Consider the following 24,247-nt stretch of genomic DNA (forward strand, 5'->3'; position numbering starts at 1 on the left):
AAATAGATGCAAGCAATGGAAAGAAGTTATTCAATTGTCCTACACATAAAAGCTTTAACACATACTTAGCAAATCAGATCTAAGTAATTTATATAAAGACTGAGTAAATGAATGGAGTCAGTGTGGCGTATCTGGAAAAATTACATAGAAATTAGAAGACCTGGGTTCTAATTACCTGACCTGTCATCTCTGTTCCTTATCAAGGTCATGTTGATAATTGCTGGAGAATTAAACGTAAAAATGTTCTGTGCAAAGCTCTACACAAAAAGACATTATTCGTTTCAGTTTTGCCTCAAATTTAACTACTTTGTTCGCAAGGTAGTGCAAACCATTAATGTGCTTGGCTGTTAACCAAAAGGTTGGAGTTTCAGGTCCACTCAGAGGTATCTCGGAAGTACGGCCTGGAGATCTACTTCTGAAAGACCAGCCATTGAAACCAACTCTGGAGCAGAGTTCTACTCAGACACACAAGGGGTCTCCATGAGTCAGAACTGACTCAGTGGCAACTGGTAGTGGTTGGTTGGCAAGTAACCAATAAATAATTTAACACCACTGAAATAATCCGGATTGCCATTTCCTAGTAAGTCCTCATTTGATTCTTCATGTCTTGCTTCATGCCTAAAATAATATCCTAGAGCACATCAACAAATCAAGAAATGAAGATCACAGTAAGAGGACAAAACTCAGTCCAAAACTGATTTTGATGAGCACGAAGTCTTGCCTGCTTGTCTCCTAAACTACATACAAAAACTAGCTCAAGCTATTGAAATGCCACGAAAGCAAAAGCTCAGAATGTCTGACTTCCTGAATTAGTAAAATCACGATTTTATGAAGTTGTAGATTAAGGAAACATACCCAATACCTTACATATGCCATTAATACAGACATTTCTGCTGTTGCCGCCTTCAAAGCAAGGGGTACCGTCAATGACAGCATCCAGCATTTTCTCGGAAAACTGGCCGTCTATGGGTCGGCAGTAGAGTTCACAAGGATGTGCTGAAGAAGAAAAAAAAAAAGACAATCCTTGCAAGTTAGCTTCTTAGCTCAGCACCCTTTCCTCCTGATTCCTCTGTATTTGTGACCTCCAATTTTCATTTAACCTAGTGATCCCATTTTTTACCTTTCCATGACACATGCTGAAACATAGGCCTATTTTTCTTTTTTCAGTTAAAAAGTTTTACAGTGAATTAGATAGGTTTCACCACATCTTTGATGTGGTAAAAAGAAAAAAAAAAAACAGGGGGGCGGAGCCAATATGGCAGACTAGGCAGATGCTACCTCGGATCCCTCTTACAACAAAGACACGGAAAAACAAGTGAATCGATCACATACATAACAATCTACAAACCCTGAACAACAAACACAGATTTAGAGACGGAGAACGAACTAATACGGGGAAGCAGCGATTGTTTCCAGAGCCTGGAGCCAGCGTACCAGTCAGGTACGGCACAAGCACAGAGAGCTGCCCCACCCCCCTGAACTAACCCCGGGAGGGGGACCAGCCGGTTCCACGGGCGGCGTGGGACGCAGCCGGTAGGAGAAGTCCCCGGGAGGCAGTGACTGGTCTTGGAGCAGAAAGAGCAGCGTCCGAGCCGGGGAACCGTCCCGCAGGCATTTGGACTGGACGCAGGTACGGCATAAACACGGAGAGTTGCTCCACCCCCCTGAACTAACCCCGGGAAGGGGACCAGCCGGGTCGCGCGGGCAGCGTGGGACGCAGCCGGTAGGAGAAGTCCCCGGGAGGCAGCGACTGGTATTGGAGCGGGGAGAACAGCGTCCCAGCTGGGACACTCGGTCACGGCACAAGCACGGAGAGCTGCTCCACCCATCTGAACTAACCCCGGGAGGAGGCCCAACTGGTTCTTGAGGGCGGCACGGCCACGCGGCTGGAGGGACGAGAAGTCCCCAGGAGGCAGCGACTGATTTTGGAGTCGAGAGTGCACCGTCCCAGTAGGGGAGCCTTGACGCTGGGCGTGGGGCTGGAAGCGGAGGATCTGACCTTGACTCCAGCGGGCCAGACCCCCCGGGGGCAATCTCCACACAGCCAGCACACATAGGCGACACGCCTGCGGGAATCTCAGATATAATAGTCATTCCAAGCAAGACAAGCAACTCTGGCTATATTCTGAGGTGCTACTCTCCTATCTCTCTGTTCCCTCCCCCACCCTCCCCAGGCAGCTTCATTAACATCTGAATAGCCTGAGCCAGAGGGAGAACTCTGATAGGGATCTGACTGCATTTTTTTTTAGTGGATTTTCTGGAAAAACTAGTTTCCCAGTGATGGCTCGGAGACAACAATCCATATCAAACCACTTAAAGAAGCAGACCATGACAGCTTCTCCAACCCCCCAAACAAAAGAACCAAAATCTTTCCCAAATGAAGATACAATCTTGGAATTATCAGATACAGAATATAAAAACTAATTTACAGAATGCTTAATGATATCACAAATGAAATAAGGCAAACTGCAGAAAAAGCCAAGGAACACACTGATAAAACTGTTGAAGAACTCAAAAAGATTATTCAAGAACATACTGGAAAAATTAATAAGTTGCAAGAATCCATAGAGAGACAACATGTAGAAATCCAAAAGATTAACAATAAAATAACAGAATTAGACAACGCACTAGGAAGTCAGAGGAGCAGACTCGAACAATTAGAATGCAGACTGGGACATCTGGAGGACCAGGGAATCAACACCAACATAGCTGAAAAAAAATCAGATAAAAGAATTAAAAAAAATGAAGAAACCCTAAGAATTATGTGGGACTCTATCAAGAAGGATAACCTGCGGGTGATTGGAGTCCCCAGAACAGGGAGGGGGGACAGAAAACACAGAGAAAATAGTTGAAGAACTCCTGACAGAAAACTTCTCTGACATCATGAAAGACGAAAGGATAGCTATCCAAGATGCTCATCGAACCCCATTTAAGATTGATCCAAAAAGAAAAACACCAAGACATATTATCATCAAACTTGCCAAAACCAAAGATAAAGAGAAAATTTTAAAAGCAGCCAGGGAGAAAAGAAAGGTTTCCTTCAAGGGAGAATCAATAAGAATAAGTTCAGACTACTCAGCAGAAACCATGCAGGCAAGAAGGGAATGGGACGACGTATACAGAACACTGAAGGAGAAAAACTGCCAGCCAAGGATCATATATCCAGCAAAACTCTCTCTGAAATATGAAGGCGTAATTAAGATATTTACAGACAAACACAAGTTTAGAGAATTTGCAAAAACCAAACCAAAGCTACAAGAAATACTAAAGGATATTGTTTGGTCAGAGAACCAATAATATCAGATATCAGCACAACACAAGGTCACAAAACAGAACGTCCTGATATCAACTCAAATAGGGAAATCACAAAAACAAACAAATTAAGATTAATTAAAAAAAAATACACATAACAGGGAATCATGGAAGTCAATAGGTAAAAGATCACAATAATCAAAAAGAGGGACTAAATACAGGAGGCATTGAACTGCCAGATGGAGAGTGATACAAGGCGATATAGAACAATACAAGTTAGGTTTTTACTTAGAAAAATAGGGGTAAATAATAAGGTAACCACAAAAAGGTGTAACAACTCTATAACTCAAGATAAAAACCAAGAAAAACGTAACGACTCAACTAACATAAAGTCAAGCACTATGAAAATGAGAATCTCACAATTTACTACGAAAAACGCCTCAGCACAAAAAAGTATGTGGAAAAATGAAATTGTCAACAACACACATAAAAAGGCATCAAAATGACAGCACTAAAAACTTATTTATCTATAATTACCCTGAATGTAAATGGACTAAATGCACCAATAAAGAGACAGAGAGTCACAGACTGGATAAAGAAACACGATCCATCTATATGCTGCCTACAAGAGACACACCTTAGACTTAGAGACACAAACAAACTAAAACTCAAAGGATGGAAAAAAGTATATCAAGCAAACAATAAGCAAAAAAGAAGAGGAGTAGCAATATTAATTTCTGACAAAATAGACTTTAGACTTAAATCCACCACAAAGGATAAAGAAGGACACTATATAATGATAAAAGGGACAATTGATCAGGAAGACATAACCATATTAAATATTTATGCACCCAATGACAGGGCTGCAAGATACATAAATCAAATTTTAACAGAATTGAAAAGCGAGATAGATACCTCCACAATTATAGTAGGAGACTTCAACACACCACTTTCGGAGAAGGACAGGACATCCAGTAAGAAGCTCAACAGAGACACGGAAGATCTAATTACAACAATCAACCAACTTGACCTCATTGACTTATACAGAACTCTCCACCCAACTGCTGCAAAATATACTTTTTTTTCTAGCGCACATGGAACATTCTCTAGAATAGACCACATATTAGGTCATAAAACAAACCTTTGCAGAGTCCAAAACATCGAAATATTACAAAGCATCTTCTCAGACCACAAGGCAATAAAACTAGAGATCAATAACAGAAAAACTAGGGAAAAGAAATCAAATACTTGGAAAATGAACAATACCCTCCTGAAAAAAGACTGGGTTATAGAAGACATCAAGGAGGGAATAAGGAAATTCCTAGAAAGCAACGAGAATGAAAATACTTCCTATCAAAACCTCTGGGACACAGCAAAAGCAGTGCTCAGAGGCAAATTTATATCAATAAATGCACACATACAAAAAGAAGAAAGAGCCAAAAGCAGAGAACTGTCCCTACAACTTGAACATATAGAAACTGAGCAACAAAAGAATCCATCAGGCACCAGAAGAAAACAAATAATAAAAATTAGACCTGAACTAAATGAATTAGAGAACAGAAAAACAATTGAAAGAATTAACAAAGCCAAAAGCTGGTTCTTTGAAAAAATTAACAAAATTGATAAACCATTGGCTAGACTGACTAAAGAAATACAGGAAAGGAAACAAATAACCCGAATAAGAAATGAGAAGGACCACATCACAACAGAACCAAATGAAATTAAAAGAATCATTTCAGATTATTATGAAAAATTGTACTCTAACAAATTTGAAAACCTAGAAGAAATGGATGAATTCCTGGAAAAACACTACCTACCTAAACTAACACATTCAGAAGTAGAACAACTAAATAGACCCATAACAAAAAAAGAGATTGAAACGGTAATCAAAAAACTCCCAACAAAAAAAAGCCCTGGCCCGGACGGCTTCACTGCAGAGTTCTACCAAACTTTCAGAGAAGAGTTAACACCACTACTTCTGAAGGTATTCCAAAGCATAGAAAATGACGGAATACTACCCAACTCATTCTATGAAGCCACCATCTCCCTGATACCAAAACCAGGTAAAGACATTACAAAAAAAGAAAATTATAGACCTATATCCCTCATGAACATTGATGCAAAAATCCTCAACAAAATTCTAGCCAATAGAATCCAACAACACATCAAAAAAATAATTCACCCTGATCAAGTGGGATTTATACCAGGTATGCAAGGCTGGTTTAATATCAGAAAAACCATTAATGTAATCCATCACATAAATAAAACAAAAGAAAAAAACCACATGATCTTATCAATTGATGCAGAAAAGGCATTTGACAAAGTCCAACACCCATTCATGATAAAAACTCTTACCAAAATAGGAATTGAAGGAAAATTCCTCAACATAATAAAGGGCATCTATGCAAAGCCAACAGCCAATATCACTCTAAATGGAGAGAACCTGAAAGCATTTCCCTTGAGAACGGGAACCAGACAAGGATGCCCTTTATCACCGCTCTTATTCAACATCGTGTTGGAAGTCCTAGCCAGGGCAATTAGGCTAGACAAAGAAATAAAAGGTATCCGGATTGGCAAGGAAGAAGTAAAGTTATCACTATTTGCAGATGACATGATTATATACACAGAAAACCCTAAGGAATCCTCAAGAAAACTACTGAAACTAATAGAAGAGTTTGGCAGAGTCTCAGGTTATAAAATAAACATACAAAAATCACTTGGATTCCTCTACATCAACAAAAAGAACACCGAAGAGGAAATAACCAAATCAATACCATTCACAGTAGCCCCCAAGAAGATAAGATACTTAGGAATAAATCTTACCAAGGATGTAAAAGACCTATACAAAGAAAACTACAAAGCTCTACTACAAGAAATTCAAAAGGACATGCTTAAGTGGAAAAACATACCCTGCTCATGGATAGGAAGACTTAACATAGTAAAAATGTCTATTCTACCAAAAGCCATCTATACATTTAACGCACTTCCGATCCAAATTCCAATGTCATATTTTAAGGGGATAGAGAAACAAATCACCAATTTCATATGGAAGGGAAAGAAGCCCCGGATAAGCAAAGCACTACTGAAAAAGAAGAAGAAAGTGGAAGGCCTCACCTTACCTGACTTCAGAACCTATTATACAGCCACAGTAGTCAAAACAGCCTGGTACTGGTACAACAACAGACACATAGACCAATGGAACAGAATTGAGAACCCAGACATAGATCCATCCACGTATGAGCAGCTGATATTTGACAAAGGACCAGTGTCAATTAACTGGGGAAAAGATAGCCTTTTTAACAAATGGTGCTGGCATAACTGGATATCCATTTGCAAAAAAATGAAACAGGACCCATACCTCACACCATGCACAAAAACTAACTCCAAGTGGATCAAAGACCTAAACATAAAGACTAAAATGATAAAGATCATGGAAGAAAAAATTGGGACAACCCTAGGAGCCCTAATACAAGGTATAAACAGAATACAAAACATTACCAAAAATGATGAAGAGAAACCAGATAACTGGGAGCTCCTAAAAATCAAACACCTATGCTCATCTAAAGACTTCTCCAAAAGAGTAAAAAGACCACCTACAGATTGGGAAAGAATTTTCAGCTATGACATCTCCGACCAGCGCCTGATCTCTAAAATCTACGATTCTGTCAAAACTCAACCAGAAAAAGACAAACAACCCAATCAAGAAGTGGGCAAAGGATATGAACACACATTTCACTAAAGAAGATATTCAGGCAGCCAACAGATACATTAGAAAATGCTCTCGATCATTAGCCATTAGAGAAATGCAAATTAAAACTACGATGAGATTCCACCTCACTCCAACAAGGCTGGCATTAATCCAAAAAACACAAAATAATAAATGTTGGAGGGGCTGCGGAGAGATTGGAACTCTCATACACTGCTGGTGGGAATGTAAAATGGTACAACCACTTTGGAAATCTGTCTGGCGTTATCTTAAACAGTTAGAAATAGAACTACCATACAACCCAGAAATCCCACTTCTAGGAATATACCCTAGAGATACAAGAGCCTTCATACAAACAGATATATGCACACCCATGTTTATTGCAGCTCTGTTTACAATAGCAAAAAGTTGGAAGCAACCAAGGTGTCCATCAACAGATGAATGGGTGAATAAATTGTGGTATATTCACACAATGGAATACTACGCATCGATAAAGAACAGTGACGAATCTCTGAAACATTTCATAACATGGAGGAACCTGGAAGGCATTATGCTGAGCGAAATTAGTCAGAGGCAAAAGGACAAATATTGTATAAGACCACTATTATAAGATCTTGAGAAATAGTAAACCTGAGAAGAACACATACTTTTGTGGTTACGAGGGGGGGAGGGAGGGAGGGTGGGAGAGGGTTTTTTATTGATTAATCAGTAGATAAGAACTGCTTTAGGTGAAGGGAAAGACAACACTCAATACATGGAAGGTCAGCTCAATTGGACTGGACCAAAAGCAAAGAAGTTTCCGGGATAAAATGAATGCTTCAAAGGTCAGCGGAGCAAGCGCGGGGGTCTGGGGAACATGGTTTGCGGGGACTTCTAAGTCAATTGGCAAAATAATTCTATTATGAAATCATTCTGCATCCCACTTTGAAATGTGGCGTCTGGGGTCTTAAATGCTAACAAGCGGCCATCTAAGATGCAGCAATTGGTCTCAGCCCACCTGGAGCAAAGGAAAATGAAGAACACCAAGGCCACACGACAACTAAGAACCCAAGAGACAGAAAGGGCCACATGAACCAGAGACCTACATCATCCTGAGACCAGAAGAACTAGTTGGTGCCCGGCCACAATCGATGACTGCCCTGACAGGGAGCACAGCAGAGGACCCCTGAGGGAGCCGGAGATCAGTGGGATACAGACCCCAAATTCTCATAAAAAGACCAAACTTAATGGTCTGACTGAGACTGGAGGAATCCCGGCAGCCATGCTCCCCAGACCTTCAGTTGACACAGGACAGGAACCATCCCCGAAGACAACTCATCAGACATGAAAGGGACTGGTCAGCGGGTGGGAGAGAGATGCTGATGAAGAGTGAGCTAATTATATCAGGTGGACACTTGAGATTGTGTTGGCAACTCTTGTCTGGAGGGGGGATGGGAGGATAGAGAGAGAGGGAAGCCGGCAAAATTGTCAAGAAAGGAGAGACTGAAAGGGCTGACTCAAGAGGGGGAGAGCAAGTGGGAGTAGGGAGTGAGATGTATGTAAACTTATATGTGACAGACTGATTGGATTTGTAAACGTTCACTTGAAGCTTAATAAAAGTTATTAAAAAAAAAAAAACAGGTGATATTGTGCACTTCAGATTAGTAAGTAAGCGCAAGTAAGCCTGTGTGTGCCTTGCTTATTGGGTAAAGTGATCCATCTTTCTGGTTATTGGTTATTGTGTGCACGATAGCCAGGAAGATAGATTTTTTTTACATCTTTTCTTGTGCTTCTTCTTCTTCCTGTTTTTAGGTGCTGTTGGGTCATTTCCAACTCATGGAGACCCATGCACAACAGAACAAAACACTGCCAGTTTCAGTGCATCCTCACAATCCTTGTTACGCTTGAGCCCATTGTTGCAGCCACTGTGTCAGTCCATCTCGCTGAGGGTCTTACTCTTTCTCCTGACTCTCTACTTTACCAAGCATGATGTCCTTTGTCCTTCTCCAGGGGATGGTCCTTCCTGGTAACATCTTCAAAGTATGTGAGACCAAGTCTCACCATCCTTGCTTCTAATGAGCACTCTGCCCGTACCTCTTCAAAGACAGATTTGTTCATTCTTCTGGCAGTCTGTGGTATACCCAATACTCTTTGCCAACACCATAATTCAAAGGTATTGATTCTTCTTTGGTCTTCCTTACTCATTGTCCAGCTTTCAACATGCGTATAAAGCGATTGAACACACCGTGGGCTTGGGTCAGGCACTCTTTAATCTTTAAAGTGATATCTTTGCTTTTTTAACACTTTAAAGAGATCTTTTGCTGCAGATTTGCCAAATGCAATGCATCTCTTGATTTCTTGATTGCTGCTTCCTTGGGTGTTGATTGTGGATCCAAGTAAAATGAAATCCTTGACAACTTCAATCCTTTCTCCATTTTTCATGATGTTGCTTATTGGTCCAGCTGTGAGGGTTTTTGTTTTCTTTATGTTGAGGTGTAATCCATGCTGAAGATTGTGGTCTTTGATCTTCGTAAGTAAGTGCTCCAAGTCCTCTTCACTTTCAGCAAGCAAGTTTGTGTCATCTGCATAATGCAGGTTGTCAATGAACCTTCCTCCAATCCTGATGACGGGGGGCGGCGGGGTGCTGGGGAATGTATAACCCTTGTCACCAGGTGCTCTGTCTCCTGTTGGGAGCCCCGTGAAGTTGCCTTCTCATATTCCCTGTCTACATTCCTTGGTGGCTGTAGTCCAAGATGGTGAATCCATGCATCATTAGTTGGTAGGGGACCTTGACTCCGTAGCTCTTCTTGTTCTCTGTTTTCTGTCGGTTTCTTATTCCATTCAGGGCTTGAGCAAGTTCTTTATTACTTCCTTCGATGCTTACGGTTCTAGGATTGACATTTGTTTCACTTAGTTTTTCAGGTCTTTGCTGCAGAGGGATGACATGATGCTTCTGTCTCTAGTGCCATGTTGGCACTGCCTCCAAAATTCAATGCTTGTTTTGCTTTGCTTTGCTTTCAGGGAAAAATTGGAGACTGTCTTCTTCAGAGAGTCCCTTTTGGTATCTTCTGAATGTATTTATTGTGAGCAGGGCTGTTGGTTTCTTGGTGATGTGACCAGCTGAGGGCCAGGTGAGGCCAACCATAAGGCCATGTATCATGGGCCCACCTAAGTGTGATTGGGCATCAAATGCAAAGCTGGAGTGCATAGGAAAGCTTGGCTAGACCCGGTGATAGCCTACAACTCTAGGTGTGCCAGAGTGCTTGCGGACACCAGGATCCTTGTGATGAGAAAATAAAAGAATAAAACCCACACAAATATAACTAAGTGCAAAAGCTCCAAAAAACTGAAAATCTGGATGAACTTGAGACAGGGGACAGTACATCTGTTCAAAGCTCCAAGGAGAAAGGTCAAAGGAAATAAAGAATACAAACTGATTTCATATAAGGTGCAGTGGGTAAATTATCTGCAAAGGTGACCAAAGTCAGATGGAGTCGAAGAGATCACTGGGCAGAGTGACAAAGAAAAAGAGCCAGAAGATTGAGGGGACAAGGCATGACTTGGCGTTATTGTAAATTTCCACTTCTGGCAGCATGATTAGCTCTTCAATGCTTGCACTGGAAAATAAGTATTTAGAAGGAACCACCTGGGAACAGTTCCACTCTCCCAGGGCTGAGAGCATCCATCCAGGTGTGCTGAGCTGGGAAGTCATTTCTTGAAACAGTAGCCTGTCAAGGAGAAAGATGGAAGCAGACAAACTAAAGAAGACTTTGATTTGAGTTTCAGAATTTGGACTCGGGATTTTGTATTTGGACACCTAAAACAAAAACGAGAAAGCAGCTCTGAATAATTCTGAGGCTTTTCTAACGGAATGATCTGTTTTGAGGCTGCTAGGCAGGGCTGGGACTAGATGGGCCATAGGGTTTCCAAAGAGCAGCTGGTGGATTCAAACTGCCAACCATATAGTTAGCAGCCAAGCTCTTAACAACTGCCCCACCAGGGCTCCAGAGGGGAGTAGGGTATAAAATTTAAGGAGGTGCTCACTCTCAGGTTCGTGCAAGTGGCTTCTTATAGCAAGCAAACACTCACCCAATGGCAAGTGTCCCACGGAATTCCAGAATGGTGAAGTCCCATGCTTGCCTTAGTTTTATTCTGGGTTTGCCCTGTTTGACCCACTCCCCAAATGATAAAACTGTCCAGAGACTAGTCTCATTTATATAGTGAGTTAAAAGGAACTTGCTTGTTATAGTAACAGCTAATATATGTTTTTTTTTTTTAATATGTATTGAACATTAACTGTTTTCCAGATCTTCTTGTAAGTGCTTTGAAGTGATTATCTCATTTTAACAATTAAACCACCTAAGTTAGTTCATCTATTATCCCATGTGGGTGGCAGGGCTGGGATTCAAATCTGGTGGCTTAGCTTCAGAGATCATGCTATTAACCCCTAATCTACAGGTAAAGGCTTTTCTTTAAGAGAAAACAAAACCAAAAAAAGAGTGTCTTTAATTAGATCTTTGTAGAAACCACTCCTCATGTTATCAGGTAATATATTCATTCATGGAACCTGAGAAGCAAACTTAGCAGCATACTAAGGATTCTTTTTAATTCAAAGTCCATTCTCTCACGGGACTTAAGTATAGCAAGAATCACTAATTTCTGGAGGCATTTACCTATACAGAGAACAGATTTAAGTATTAGCTCTTGAAATTCTAATATTACCTTGAGAAAGTTACTTAATCTTCCTGTGCTTCAGTTTCCTCATCTTAAAAATGGGGATAATATTACCTACCTTGCAGGGTAGTTGTGAGGATTCAAACAGATTTTATGCCAAACACTTAACACAGTGCCTGGTATAAAGCAAGTGCTCAACAGCAGACAGACGGTATGGTTGGTTTTTACTCTTCATCACGAACTAGACAAATTCTAAAGATCCTTGCAGTTGACCCAACATTCTAGGCTTCTATCATTCCTATCTTTTCTCATAGCAGTCAAAAGACTTGTATTTGGTAACCCTGGCATAATTCTTATTACCGTAAAAACAAACAAAAAACAACTTGCATGATTATGCCTTCATGCCATTGCTAATCAATCCTCCGCTACATGCTTACTTTATGTTTTACTACTTTCTACAGAACTGCAGTGGGACTCAGTGGTAGAATTCTCATCTTCCCTGAGGGAGACCTGGGTTCAATTCCAGTGTGCTACCAGGGCTCCTCCGGAGTTAGGTCCACAGGGATTCAAATCCCAGCCCCAACTCTTTCATCTTACCCAAGACCCTCTGGGTCTTTAGTCTGCACCCTGCGGGTGATTGCTGCAGGGTAACATAGCAAAACTTCTGATGCAGTATCTTGCATAAAGCAGTTGTTTAAATATGGTAGTTATCACCATTAGCCTCTCCCAATGATTACCGGTGGAACATTACACCTACAAAAGGTGCTTAACCGTATTTACTAATTGGTTGATACGACAGTGAGCAACACTGTTTGGGAGAAATTTTTGGATGAACTGTCAAAGATATCATTTCACTCTTGAGAGATTATCAGCTCAGTCAGTCATAAAGATGAACATTGGCCTTAGTGATGGAAGACAAGGATGTCCACTGCAGCAATTAAATGGTTATCCAAAGAAAAACGAATAAAGTGGCATTTCCACAATGGAACACAATGCAGCAATTAAAAGGAATGGCGTAAACCATGAATCAAGAACGTTGTAGAAACAACAAAGTATGATTCCATTTGTATGAAAATGAAAACTATTATGAACAATGGCTAACTATGAGGAATGTGAAGCATTGGTTGTTCAATGGTCAAATTCTTGCCTCCCATGTGGGAGACCTGGGTTCGATTCCCAGTCAATGCACCTCATGTGCAGTCACCACCCATCTATCAGTGTGTCATAATGCAATGGATCGTGTGTCACTATGATGCCAGACATGCTTCAGTGGAGCTCCCAGGCCAATTCAGACTAGGAAGAAAGGCCTAGAAATCTACGGCAGAAAATCAGGCATAAGGGAACACTGTCCAATCCACAACCGATCACGGGCAATGGCTATGGCATTCTAAGAAACACAAACAACCTAGCAACCCTTTCGTATCCTTTCTTACTTATGTTACTTTCCTGTATTAGTCAACCAGTTATGCTGAAAACGATGGCAGTGTTTTGTTCCATTGTGCATGGGGTCACCAGGTGTCGGGGGCTGACTCAACAACTAACAGCAACAACCTCTGAGGAATAAGTTAAGGGTGGGTGGATAAGAAGAATTTATTTTTATTTCACTCTATTATGTAAATTTTCATTTTTTTTAAATAAGGATGGATTACTTTTTGAAATGATAATTCTTGGCCCTCAAAAAAACAAAAACAAAAAACCTAAAAAGGTCTCCTTTCTCCTCTGATAGTCATGACACAACTCCATGAAAAGAGGACTTTTAGGACTTCCATCCATCCTGTCTGCAATACAGGACTAGTACATTCTTTAAAGTTAGACGGCTTAACTGAAGTACACCGCATTTAGAAACACAAAAGTTTGTTGACTATAATTGCAGTGGTCTACAGAGTCTTAGAAATATCTTATAAATAACCTTTGTGGCATCGAGAATAACAGCACACAGCCCCTCTGCTGTGAGTCTCCCAGCACTTCGAGGCCTGTAGTTCCGGTGTTATTTAAGTGCCTTATAAGGCTGAACTTGAAGCCCTGTACCTGTTCTCTTTCCCTCTGGCCTTTGCCTTTCATGGTGCCCTGGGAGGACTCTGGGTACGTCATTAGGCTGGCCTATGACACAGGATTCTGAGGACGGAGGTGGGTGGTGCATCAATTCTTCTTCGGTCTTCCTTATTCATTGTTCATATGGATGCAAAAGCTGGACAATGAATAAGGAAGACCAGAGAAGAGTTGATTTCTTTGAATTATGGTGTTGGCAAAGAATACTGAATATATCATGGACTGCAAGAAGAACGAACAAATCTGTCTTGGAAGAAGTACAGTCAGAATGCTCCTTAGAAGCGAGGATGGTTAAGACCTTGTCTCATGTACTTTGGACATGTTACCAGGAAGGATCAGTCCCTGGAGAAGGACATCACTTTTGGTAAAGCAGAGTGTTAGCAAAAAAGAGAAAGCCCCTCAATGAGATGGGCTGACACAGTGGCTACAACAATGTGCTCATACATAGCAACAATTGTGAAGATGGTACAAGACCTGGGAGTATTCTCTTTTGTTGTACATAGGGTCCCTGTGAGTCAGAACCAATTTGGGGGCAAATGACAACAACAACAGCATGCACAAGGTAAATGTTTGTAAATAAATGAAAAGCAAAGTGTAACAAAATATTTTCATTTCAAATCCAGCTACTTAAGCTATGAGAGTTGAGCACATACAAAACCAACTGTACATCTGGTGAAGCGGGGGGTCGGGGGGTGGGGAAACTCCAAACTAAGCACCTGTCATACCACTGGGGAAGCTATGCTGTCCTACTTCTGGAAGCCTACACATTCAGGGTCCGCTGGATCACTGACTCGAACAGTTTCAACAGAACAGAGAATACCCAAAACATAGGCATAGATAGTACTGACTGAATGTACCTTTCATCTTTAGTTATTTGTGGAGCCCATGTGAGTATATACATGAAATTTTCTGTATTCAAACACCCAGCTCAGGAAGCTAAATTGCACCAGTAACCAAATGACTCACTTTTCTAGAGTATGAATGATGTTAAATAATAGGTGGTAAGGGGCAGACATTACACTTGACAACTGAAAACCATCAGGATGTTCTGGAGACCCAAAGTGGTAATATGCAATCCTCACTTTTTAGCCAACATCTATGATTCTTCTTAAGTCCTATAAACCCAGAATTTCAGGGACTTAAAAATCACAATCAATTTGGCTAGCATATATTTTACTCCCTTGCTTCATATCCTCTCAGCTCAGGAAATCTCTACTGTCTCACCTCCCACTCAAATAACAACAAATAGCACAGATAAGATTTTTTTAAATCTATAGCTAATGGTCATTGGAAGCCCTGGTGGCATAGTGGTTAAGAGCTCAGCTGTTAACCAAAAGGTAGGCAGTTTGGATTCACCAACTGCTCCTTCAAAACCCTATAGGGCAGTTCTGCTCTGTTCTATAGGGTCCCTATAAGTCAGAATCAACTCAATGGCAACAGGTTTGGTTTTGTTTTTAATGGTCATTGAGTGTTCTTCATTTTCAGGAAAGAATGTGTAATTTGTTCTCATTCTGGGGAAGCTTTGCCAAGATTGCTCTTTCATTGTCCCCCTCTATTTCCTCGGATGTGCATCCTTTACCAAAAACAAAACCTGTTGCCATGGAGTCGATTCTAGTTCATGGCAACCTCATGTGTGTCAGAGTAGAACTGTTCCATAGGGTTTTCAATGGCTGTAATTGTAGAGAAGTAGTTGCCAGACCTTTTTTCCATGGTGCTGCTGGATGAATCGTGTCACCAACCTTTTGGTTAGTGTTGCTATGCTGATAGGTGCCATTGAGTCAGTTCCAACTCATAGCGACCCCATATACAACAGAATGAAACACTGCCTGGTCCTGTGCCATCCTCACAATCGTTGCTATGTTTGAGCCCATTGCTGTAGCCAGTCTATCTCATTGAGGGTCTTCCTTTTTTTCAATGGCCTTCTGCTTTGCCAAGTAAAGTAGCCGAGAGCAAGCTGTTTGTGCCATCCAGGACCCGTGCACACTTTAGATGCCTTATTTTATGTTTTACCCTTCTTATGCTGTGCTGTCCCCATGAAATGTTGATTTCTAGCCCAGAGCTGGCCCTCATTCTTTTTTTTGTTTGTTTTTTTACTTTGCATTAGGTAAAGTTTACACCTCAAGTTAGTTTCTCATTCAAAAATTCATACACGTATTGTTTTGTGATGTGGTTTGCAATCTCTGCAATGTGACAGCACTCTCCCCCCTTCTACCCTGGGTCCCCCGTGTCCATTCGTCCAGTTTTCCTGTCCCTTCCTGCCTTCTCGACTCACTTTTGGGCAGGAGTTGCCCATTTGGTCTTGTATATTCGATTTAACTATGAAGCACATTCCTCATATGTGTTACTGTTTGTTTTACAGTCTTGTCTAATCTTTGTTCGAAAACTGGGCTTCGGAAGTAGCTTCAGTTCTGAGTTAGCAGGGTGTCCAGGAGCCATAGTCTCTGGGACTCCTCCAGTCTCTGTAAGACCAATAAGTCTGGTCTTTTCTGTGAATTTTAACTTTGTTCTACAATTTTCTTCCCCTCCATCCGGGACCCTCTATTGTGATCCCTGCCACAGTGGTCAGTGGTGGTAGCCAGTCACCATGTAGTTCTGGGTTCAGGCTGATGGAGGCTCTGGTTCATGTGCCTGTTTGGGCTAATAATTTCCTTGAGTCTTTGGCTTTCTTCATTTTCCTTTGCTCCGGACCGGATGGGACCAAAAAATGTGTCTTAGATTGCTGCCCGCAAGCTTTTTAGAATCCAGACACTACTCACCAAAGTAGGATGTAGAACATTTTCTTTATGAACTGTGTTATGCTAATTGACCTAGATGTCCCCTAAGGCTATGTTTCCCAGCCCTTAGACCTAGCAACTCGGTCCCTTAAGGTGTTTGAATGTATCTAGAAAACTTCTATGACTTTGCCTTGGTCAAGTTGTGCTGACTTCCCCTGTTTTGTGTGTTGTCTTTCCCTTCACCAAAGTTGACACTTGTCTACTATCTAATTAGTGATTTGCCCCTCTTCTGTCCTGTCCCTCATAACCATTAAATAATGTTTTTTTCGGTGTCAAACCTTTTCTTGGGTTTTTATAATAATGGTATCATACAGTATTTGTCCTTTTGTGACTGGCTTATTCTGCTCAGCATAATGCCCTCCAGATTCATCCATGTTGTGAGATGTTTCACAGATTCATCATTGTTCTTTACAATTGTGTAGTATTCCATTGTATGTATGTACCATAATTGGTTTATCCACTCCTCTGTTGTTGGGCATTTAGGTTGTTTCTATCTTTCTACTATTGCGAATAATGCTGCAATGAACATGGGTGTGCTCTCGTTCATTCCTAATGAAGGCATTCCTTCCATTCTACCTTCCTTAGTGCCATATTCTTCCCACTTGGCATGACTTTATTTTGAATACCTTCTCATTTCCTTCTGCCAAAAGAAAAACTATTCATTCTTAAAATTAACAACTGCCTCCTTTGACACTTTCTTCAAAATTATTCCAAATCTACGATAAAATTCTTTCTGAATTTCTGCCAAAATCATAGTCAGTTCTACATAATCCGTCAAGAAGCAATTGCACCATCAATTAGATATTGGATTCCTACATGCCCAGTTTACCACTCAGTTGCGTCTCAGTTGTTTTGAAGCCAATTACCATGTTTGGTAAGCTTCTCTTTTACCCCCTAGAGGTGGACATTTTCAGCCTTCAATGCTTACTGACCAACTTAACAGGTCAGTGCTTCAACTTTCTAAAATATAAAACTCCTGAAGGTCAGATCTTGATGGCACAATGCTCTTTTTATTGAGCTTTGCAGGGCACCACAGACACTCTAACATATCAATGCTTTCTGATAATGGCTGTGGCCCTAGATCTGAAATATACTCTTAGAGGCCCTTACCTGGGTTAAAAACAGGAAACCAGTGGTAGAATTCATTCTTGTAGGGAACGGTGTCAAACTCACTGCACTGCATCTGCCGAAATGTGGGTCCACCCGAGCGGCAGGGGTGGATATTGCACAAGCGATAGCGTTTTCTTTCTCCAGTGCAGTACTTCCCTCCAAACTTTGGTCTATAAATGAAGCAGACAAGCTGTTTTTTAGTTTCCTTAAAGGCCAGAATTTTCCCTTAAAAATACTCAGGCATCTTACCATCCCTGTTCCTTGCCAAGCCATATCATTCTCTGCCTTCAAACTTATCTCTTAAACAAATTCTTCTAATTTCACACATTTTTTTTTTTCCTGTGACACATCAACATTTCAGTCTCAAGAGTATAGTTACCTTTTTTGAAATGTGTGTATCTTTTCCACCTGTATAATCTTCTGGCATTTCAAACCCAAGCATAAGCTGAAAGGGGAGGCATAATTTTCCCTCCAAATTGCTCTTTTCTCTGTTTCCTGTTTAGTGAGTTAAGTGTGGTAAAATTTCAGAATCATCCCTCCTTTGCCTTTCCTTTGACCCCATATTTAATCAGCTGCCTGGCCAATCAGTTGTGTCTATACACTTGTTGCCTCATCTTCATCCCCATAACCACCAAAGTAGCCCAAACCTCATCTTCATTCCTGTCTGGCCTCTGCCCGTATTTTCCCTAAATCAACCTACTGTGTACACTAACTATCTGATTAAAATTTCAGATTACTTTCATTATTTTAATTTCCTGTTTAAAAACCTTCAATGGCATCCATTGGCAATAGAATCAGCCCAACTTCTTGAGTCTGGCATTCAAGGCCCTCATGAGCCTGTCTTAACTCACTTTAATGACTTTATTTCCCACACTCTCTTTCATCTAAACTGCTTAGTGATAAAAACTGAATTGTTTACTATTTCTCCTCTGTGTCTCTAGATAGATTTTCTCTCTTTTATGTCTCTACATGTCCACTTACTACCCATGTTTTAAGGACCAAATAAAGGCTACCTCCATCATGAAGGCTTCTGGGATTCCTGCCAGAAGTAACTTCATTGGCACCTACTGTATGCACTTCTTGAACTTACCACTCCCAAAGATAGCTCCTTAATGACAGTCCAAGCTCTATGTTCTTTACGATGCCTAAGTAGTGCTTCAAGTATGTTCCTGTTGTTAGCTGCCACGGAGTCAGCGCTGACTCATAGCCACCCCATGTACAACGGAACAAAACTTTGCCCAGTCCTGCACCATCCCCATGACTGGTTGTGGATCTGACCATTGTAGTCCATAGGGTTTTCATTAGCTAACTTTTGGAAGTAGATTACCAGGCCTTTCTTCCTAGTCTTTCTTAGTCTGGAAACACGGCTGAAATCTGTCCCAGCATAGCAACATACACCTCCACTCACAGATGGGTGGTGGCTGCGCATGAAGTGCATTGGCTGGGAATTGAACCTGGGTATCCCACATGGAAGGTGAGAATTCTACCACTTAATCACCAATGCTCTCCTTCTTCTACCACTGAGCCACCAATGTCCTCCTACTTCACATATTGGTGCTATTGTTAGTTGCTGTCAAGTCAGCTATGACTCATGGTGACCATAACAGACCCTTAATAAATACTCAGTGGATGAAGAAATTATCCTTATTTTAGGATAACCATCCTCAACTTTTTATTTTCCTTGCAACACACTTGAGGGTGGCTCACTTTGGGAGTGAGTCTGAAAGGAGCAGAAGGGAGAATATCAGGATTGCTTTCAGATAAGACAAGGGCCTGTGTGTCTTTTGGAAACCCAGGTAGCATAGTGGTTAAGAGCTACGGATGCTAACAAAAGGTGGGCAGTTTGAATCCACTAGGTGCTTCTTGGAAACCGTATGGGGCAGTTCTACTGTCTTATAGGGTCTCTGTGAGTCAGAATCAACCCGATGGCAACTGGTTTGGTTTTTTGTGTGTCTTTTGAGAAGGCTTCCAGGCAATCTGGGGATGCCTCCTTGACCCTACCTTGCTGCATCTGAAATCAGGGGTCATGTCTACTATTGCTGTGTAGTATAATGGGGCCAAAAAACCTGCAGTTTGAACCTTTACCTTTTATTAGTTAGGTGACTGACTAAAGTGGAAACAGGTTTTGCGAGGCAGAACATGGGCACACCATGTGGTCTGCTAATTCACTACAGTTTGCATTCTTACGTAAGCCCCTGGCGTGGAGCAACTATTGTCCACCATCACTATAAAACCTCTGCCCTCCAACTTCAGGGTACAGAGATCTGCTTTGATCCCGCAGTTGCCCAGAACTTGGACTTGGTTTCATATGTGAGTCTCCTGAATAAAACTCCTTTGCCGCCACACTGGAGTTGCCTGCCTCTTTCTTCAGTCTCTCAGCACCCTCCAATTTTGGAGGCACATTTCAAGTTACTGGCCCATGCCTGGGCACTGAACAAGTCACCTAATTTCTCTGAACCTCAATTTTTTCGTTTGTTCAATAGCATAATTCTTACTATACAAGTTTTAAGGTTTGAATAAGACAATGCCTACAATGGTTTAGTAGAGTAGCTAAGGAAATTCTGGTGGCGCAGTGCTGCTAACCAAAACGTCAGCAGTTTGAACCCACCAGGTGCTCCTTGGAAACCACATGGAGCAGTTCTACTCTGTCCTATAGGGTTGCTGTGTCAGAATTGACTCTACGGCAGTGGGTTTGGTTTTTTTGGTTTTTGAGAGTAATAAACATGTGGTAAGAGCTCAGTAAATGATAGCTTTTTGGGTTACTGTAATTAATAATCAACCAATATTTATACAATACCACCATGAACACAATGTCAATATTTTGAAGGAAGGGAGAATACAAAACGTGAACACATGCCCTGTGCCTCTTGAAGCTTACAATCTTCTTGAAGAGAGAAAAATAACCTATATATGAAATGAGCAAAAGTTTAGGATAGCAAGCCTGTGTCCCTGACTGTAAGTACAATAAGAGTTAGGAGAAGGGAGACAGCAGTGGGAAGAAGGTTGGCTGGAAAGGATTCACAGAAGAGTGTGGATGCAGAGTGGTCTTAAAGGACGGAAAGGAAGTGGCATCTCAGTGCAGAGGTGGAAAGTAAGCTGTGGTTATCAGGGAAGGGCTGTCCTAGTTGGGAAACCAGAGGATGATCCTCTAACTTTAGGGGGAAGAAACAGTTGTCGCGGAGTTGATTCTGACTCATGGTGACCCCAGGTGTGTCAGTGGAGAACCGTACTCCATAGAGCTTTTAATGGCTGGTTTCCCAGAAGTAGGTCACCAGGCCTTTCTTCTGAGGTATCTCTGCGTGGACTTGAGCCTCCAACTTCTCAGTTAGCAGCTGAGAGCATCTGCTGTTTGCACCACTCCCTTTGAGGGAAAGATGGTCCTAACCCTCATCTTAGGGGTCAAAGTTTGTCATAGAATCAGAAGAATACCACCCCTCAAGGATATCCACACCCTCAATCCCAGAAGCTGGAGAATAGGTTGCCTTACATGGGGAAAGGGACTTTGCAGATGTGATTAAGGCTTCTGAGATGAGGGGATTGTCCTGCATTATCTGGGTGGGCCCAATTTAATCACAGAGAGAAAGAGGGAAGCAGTAGAGCTAGATAAGGGGGTGTGAGGACAGAAGCATAGATGGGAAGGATGCCAGGATGGAGCCTGGAGCCGAGGAATAGAGGCGGCCTCTAAAAGGTGGGAACAGCAAAGGAACAGATTCTACTCTAGAGCCTCCAAAAGGAATGCAGCCTGCCAACACTTTGCTTTTAGCCCAGTGAAACTGATTCCTGACCTTCAGAGCTGTAAAATAATAAATGCAGGTTGTTTTAAGTCACTCAATTTGTGGTAATTTGTCACAGCAGCAATAGGAACCTAATACATAAGCCAAGGGAGCAGTCGAGATGGAACCATATTCTAGAGACACAGAAAACTAGGACATCTTCCCAAAGTGCCCAACTGGTAGTGGCAGAGCCAAGATTTGAACACTCATCTGCCTTAATGCAGATCTAGAGCCCTTATCCACTGTGTCATACAGCAGGGCACATAGCCCCAGGGACAGAGAGACCTCAAACCCTGAGAACCCTGTGCAGTTCTGGTCGCAGCTGTAGTTCCTGTGTGGCTCTGCTGTACTTTGCTCTCTTTGAGTATTCATGAGATTTTCTATACACGCACACATAGCTATCTTAGTCGGTTTTGGTTCCTCACATATAAAAGTGCTTTGACCAAGGTAGTTCACATGGCAGGTACTTCATCAGTTGACTCCCTCCCTGCAGGAGGTCCTAAGACTTGTCCTTGATACCTAAACTAGGGCTGGTTTTCTAGCCGTGACATTCTGACTTGGCTCCTCCTGTGACTGATGGCTACATTTAGAACACATCCCACAAACATCACCGACAGCCTCTCTGAGCCAATTTCTGCTTATTAGATAGCTGACCAACATCAAGGGTATATTTGAACTCGAACTGGTATACTTGAACTCGAGCTGGTATATTTGAACTCAGGGGCTTAAGGTCAGCTGGCTCGTGAAGAACCTAATCTGTAACCCTATTAACATTAGCACCATTCTCAATCAACTTAACTGAGGTTAGATGTGGCCACTCACCTGAGAAGATTCTATGATAAATTGTGGAGCCCTGGTGGCAAAGTGATGAAGAGCTAAGGCTGCTAACCAAAAGGTCAGCAGTTCAAATTCACCAGCGGCTCCTTGGAAGCCCTATAGCGCAGTGTCTAACCCTGTTCTATAGGGTTACTATGAGTCAAAATCGACTCGACAGCAACAAGTGTGTGAGTGTGTGTGAGCAACAAGAGTGTGTGTGCGTAAAGATAGAATGTCAGGGAGATCTTTCCCCCAAAGACAAGTTAAAGGATTGTCCTTCAGTTTTTCAACTAGGATATTCCTCTCTGATAACCACAGGCCACTGATCGTCCTCCTACGAAGACTACAAGCTGGGGGCTGACTGCATAACATTGATGGGAGGTCCCAGGGAAAACTGCCTGTTTCCTGATCTCCAAAATTGAAATCACCTTTCTGATCAAATTGAAAATGCAAAATAAAGATTTTCTGTAAAAATATTCTATGAGAAATTCCTGGTTTTGAAATTTCGAAGTCACAGAAAGCCTGTATTTAAATAAAAACAATTTCTGTTGAAGGGTAAAGTTTTCGAACAATGTTGTCCCCAAATACACTAGTCACTACTATCATAACTACCATTTACTGACAATTTATTATCTACTGGGTATTGTGTTAAATTATTTATAGAGGATGTTAACTTATTAACCCTCAGAAGAAATTTGCTACGTATCTATATTACCCATTGCCATTGAACCAATTTTGACTCATAGCGACTCTGTAGGGTAGAATAGAACTGCCCCACACGGTTTCCAAGGAGTGGCTGGTGGATTTGACCTGCCAACCTTTTAGTTAGCAGCGGAGCTCTTAACCACTGTGCTACCAGGGCTCCATATATACCTATCGCTGCTAATCAAAAGGTTGGGAGTTCAAATCTACCAGCAGCTCCTTGGAAACCCTATGGGGCAGTTCTACTCTGTCCTATAGGGTCATTGTGAGTCAGAATCAGCAGGTTTGTTTTGTTTTGTTGGTATACATACATATCTATATATACTGTTTATATAGTGTATATGTGAACATGTATATACATGAACACATATATAGGTATACTTCTACATAGATATGTAACAATATGTTTACTAATAAAAAGGATAAGTTTGGAATTGAGATATTGAAGGAATTATAATCATACTTACTGCTTGCTTTAAAAAAAATGTGATGCTTACTCTCCAAGATAGACCGGTGTTAATCTAGGTAAAAGAAGTTTAATACATTTTCTACTTGCAGGAGACGTTGCATGTACAAAACCCATAAAACCAAACTCGTTGTCATCAAGTTGATTCTGACCCATAGCAATCACATGTATACTTGAAAAAAAATTACACTTGGGAATTAGTATACCAGGAAACTTAGAATTTAATATATAGATGGAAATCAAAGGAATTTAAATTTAATTTATATCTGGATGCAAATACAAAAAATGAAAAAAAAGCAATTTCATTGGAAAATGGAAAGCCCCTTATGAAACAACTTCTATGGAATCCTTAACAGGCTACTAGAGAACCTTATCTAAAACATTGGACCGCAGTAGGCAGTAGGTAGGGAACCTTATCTAAAACACTGAAAATAATTATAAAATTCTTATCTAAAACATTGAAAATAATTATCCTCAAAATGTGCCTGGCTATTTTGCTAGTTACCTAAGGGGAGAAAACTATTTTTTTTTTTTTTATAAAATTGAACATTTATTACGATTGAAAGCAAGCTGCAATCTTATCAGCAAAAATGAGTCTAACTAAATGGATGAGGGCTTTTTTCTTATTGACAGAGTGGAATTATATAAAAGGATTTAATTGATACCCTCTTAGAGGCTATATGGAGCCCTGGTGGCTCTGTGGTTAAGACCTAGGCTACTAACCAAAAGGTCAGCAGTTTGAATCCACCAGCCACTCCTTGAAAACCCTGTGGGACAGTTCTACTCTGTCCTATAGGGTCACTATGAGTTGGAATCAACTTGACAGCAATGAATTTATTTTGGGTTTTTTTTTTTTTTAGAGGCTTCCACCGAGGTTGTGCTTTAAAAAGAAATTTTCTTATTTCCTCAAATGGAATCAGCCTACCTTTCCAAGGTCTAGTAAGAT

At 41.2% G+C, this 24,247-nt stretch overlaps 1 protein-coding gene across 2 annotated transcripts in view; it reads right to left on the bottom strand.

The window, feature by feature from the left end:
* The window catches only part of ADAMTS12 (ADAM metallopeptidase with thrombospondin type 1 motif 12), a 449,533-nt gene that overhangs the window by 116,864 nt on the left and 308,422 nt on the right, over window positions 1–24,247 (bottom strand). For both annotated transcript variants that reach the window (XM_049861860.1, XM_049861871.1), the window contains 2 exons: window positions 17,545–17,714; window positions 863–996 (listed from right to left, as the gene is read on the bottom strand). In XM_049861860.1, the coding sequence (XP_049717817.1) occupies window positions 863–996; window positions 17,545–17,714 (304 nt within the window). The remainder of the gene's footprint in view (window positions 1–862; window positions 997–17,544; window positions 17,715–24,247) is intronic.

The sequence above is a fragment of the Elephas maximus genome, chromosome 2 (genome assembly GCF_024166365.1).
Source record: "Elephas maximus indicus isolate mEleMax1 chromosome 2, mEleMax1 primary haplotype, whole genome shotgun sequence".
NCBI lineage: Eukaryota > Metazoa > Chordata > Mammalia > Proboscidea > Elephantidae > Elephas > Elephas maximus.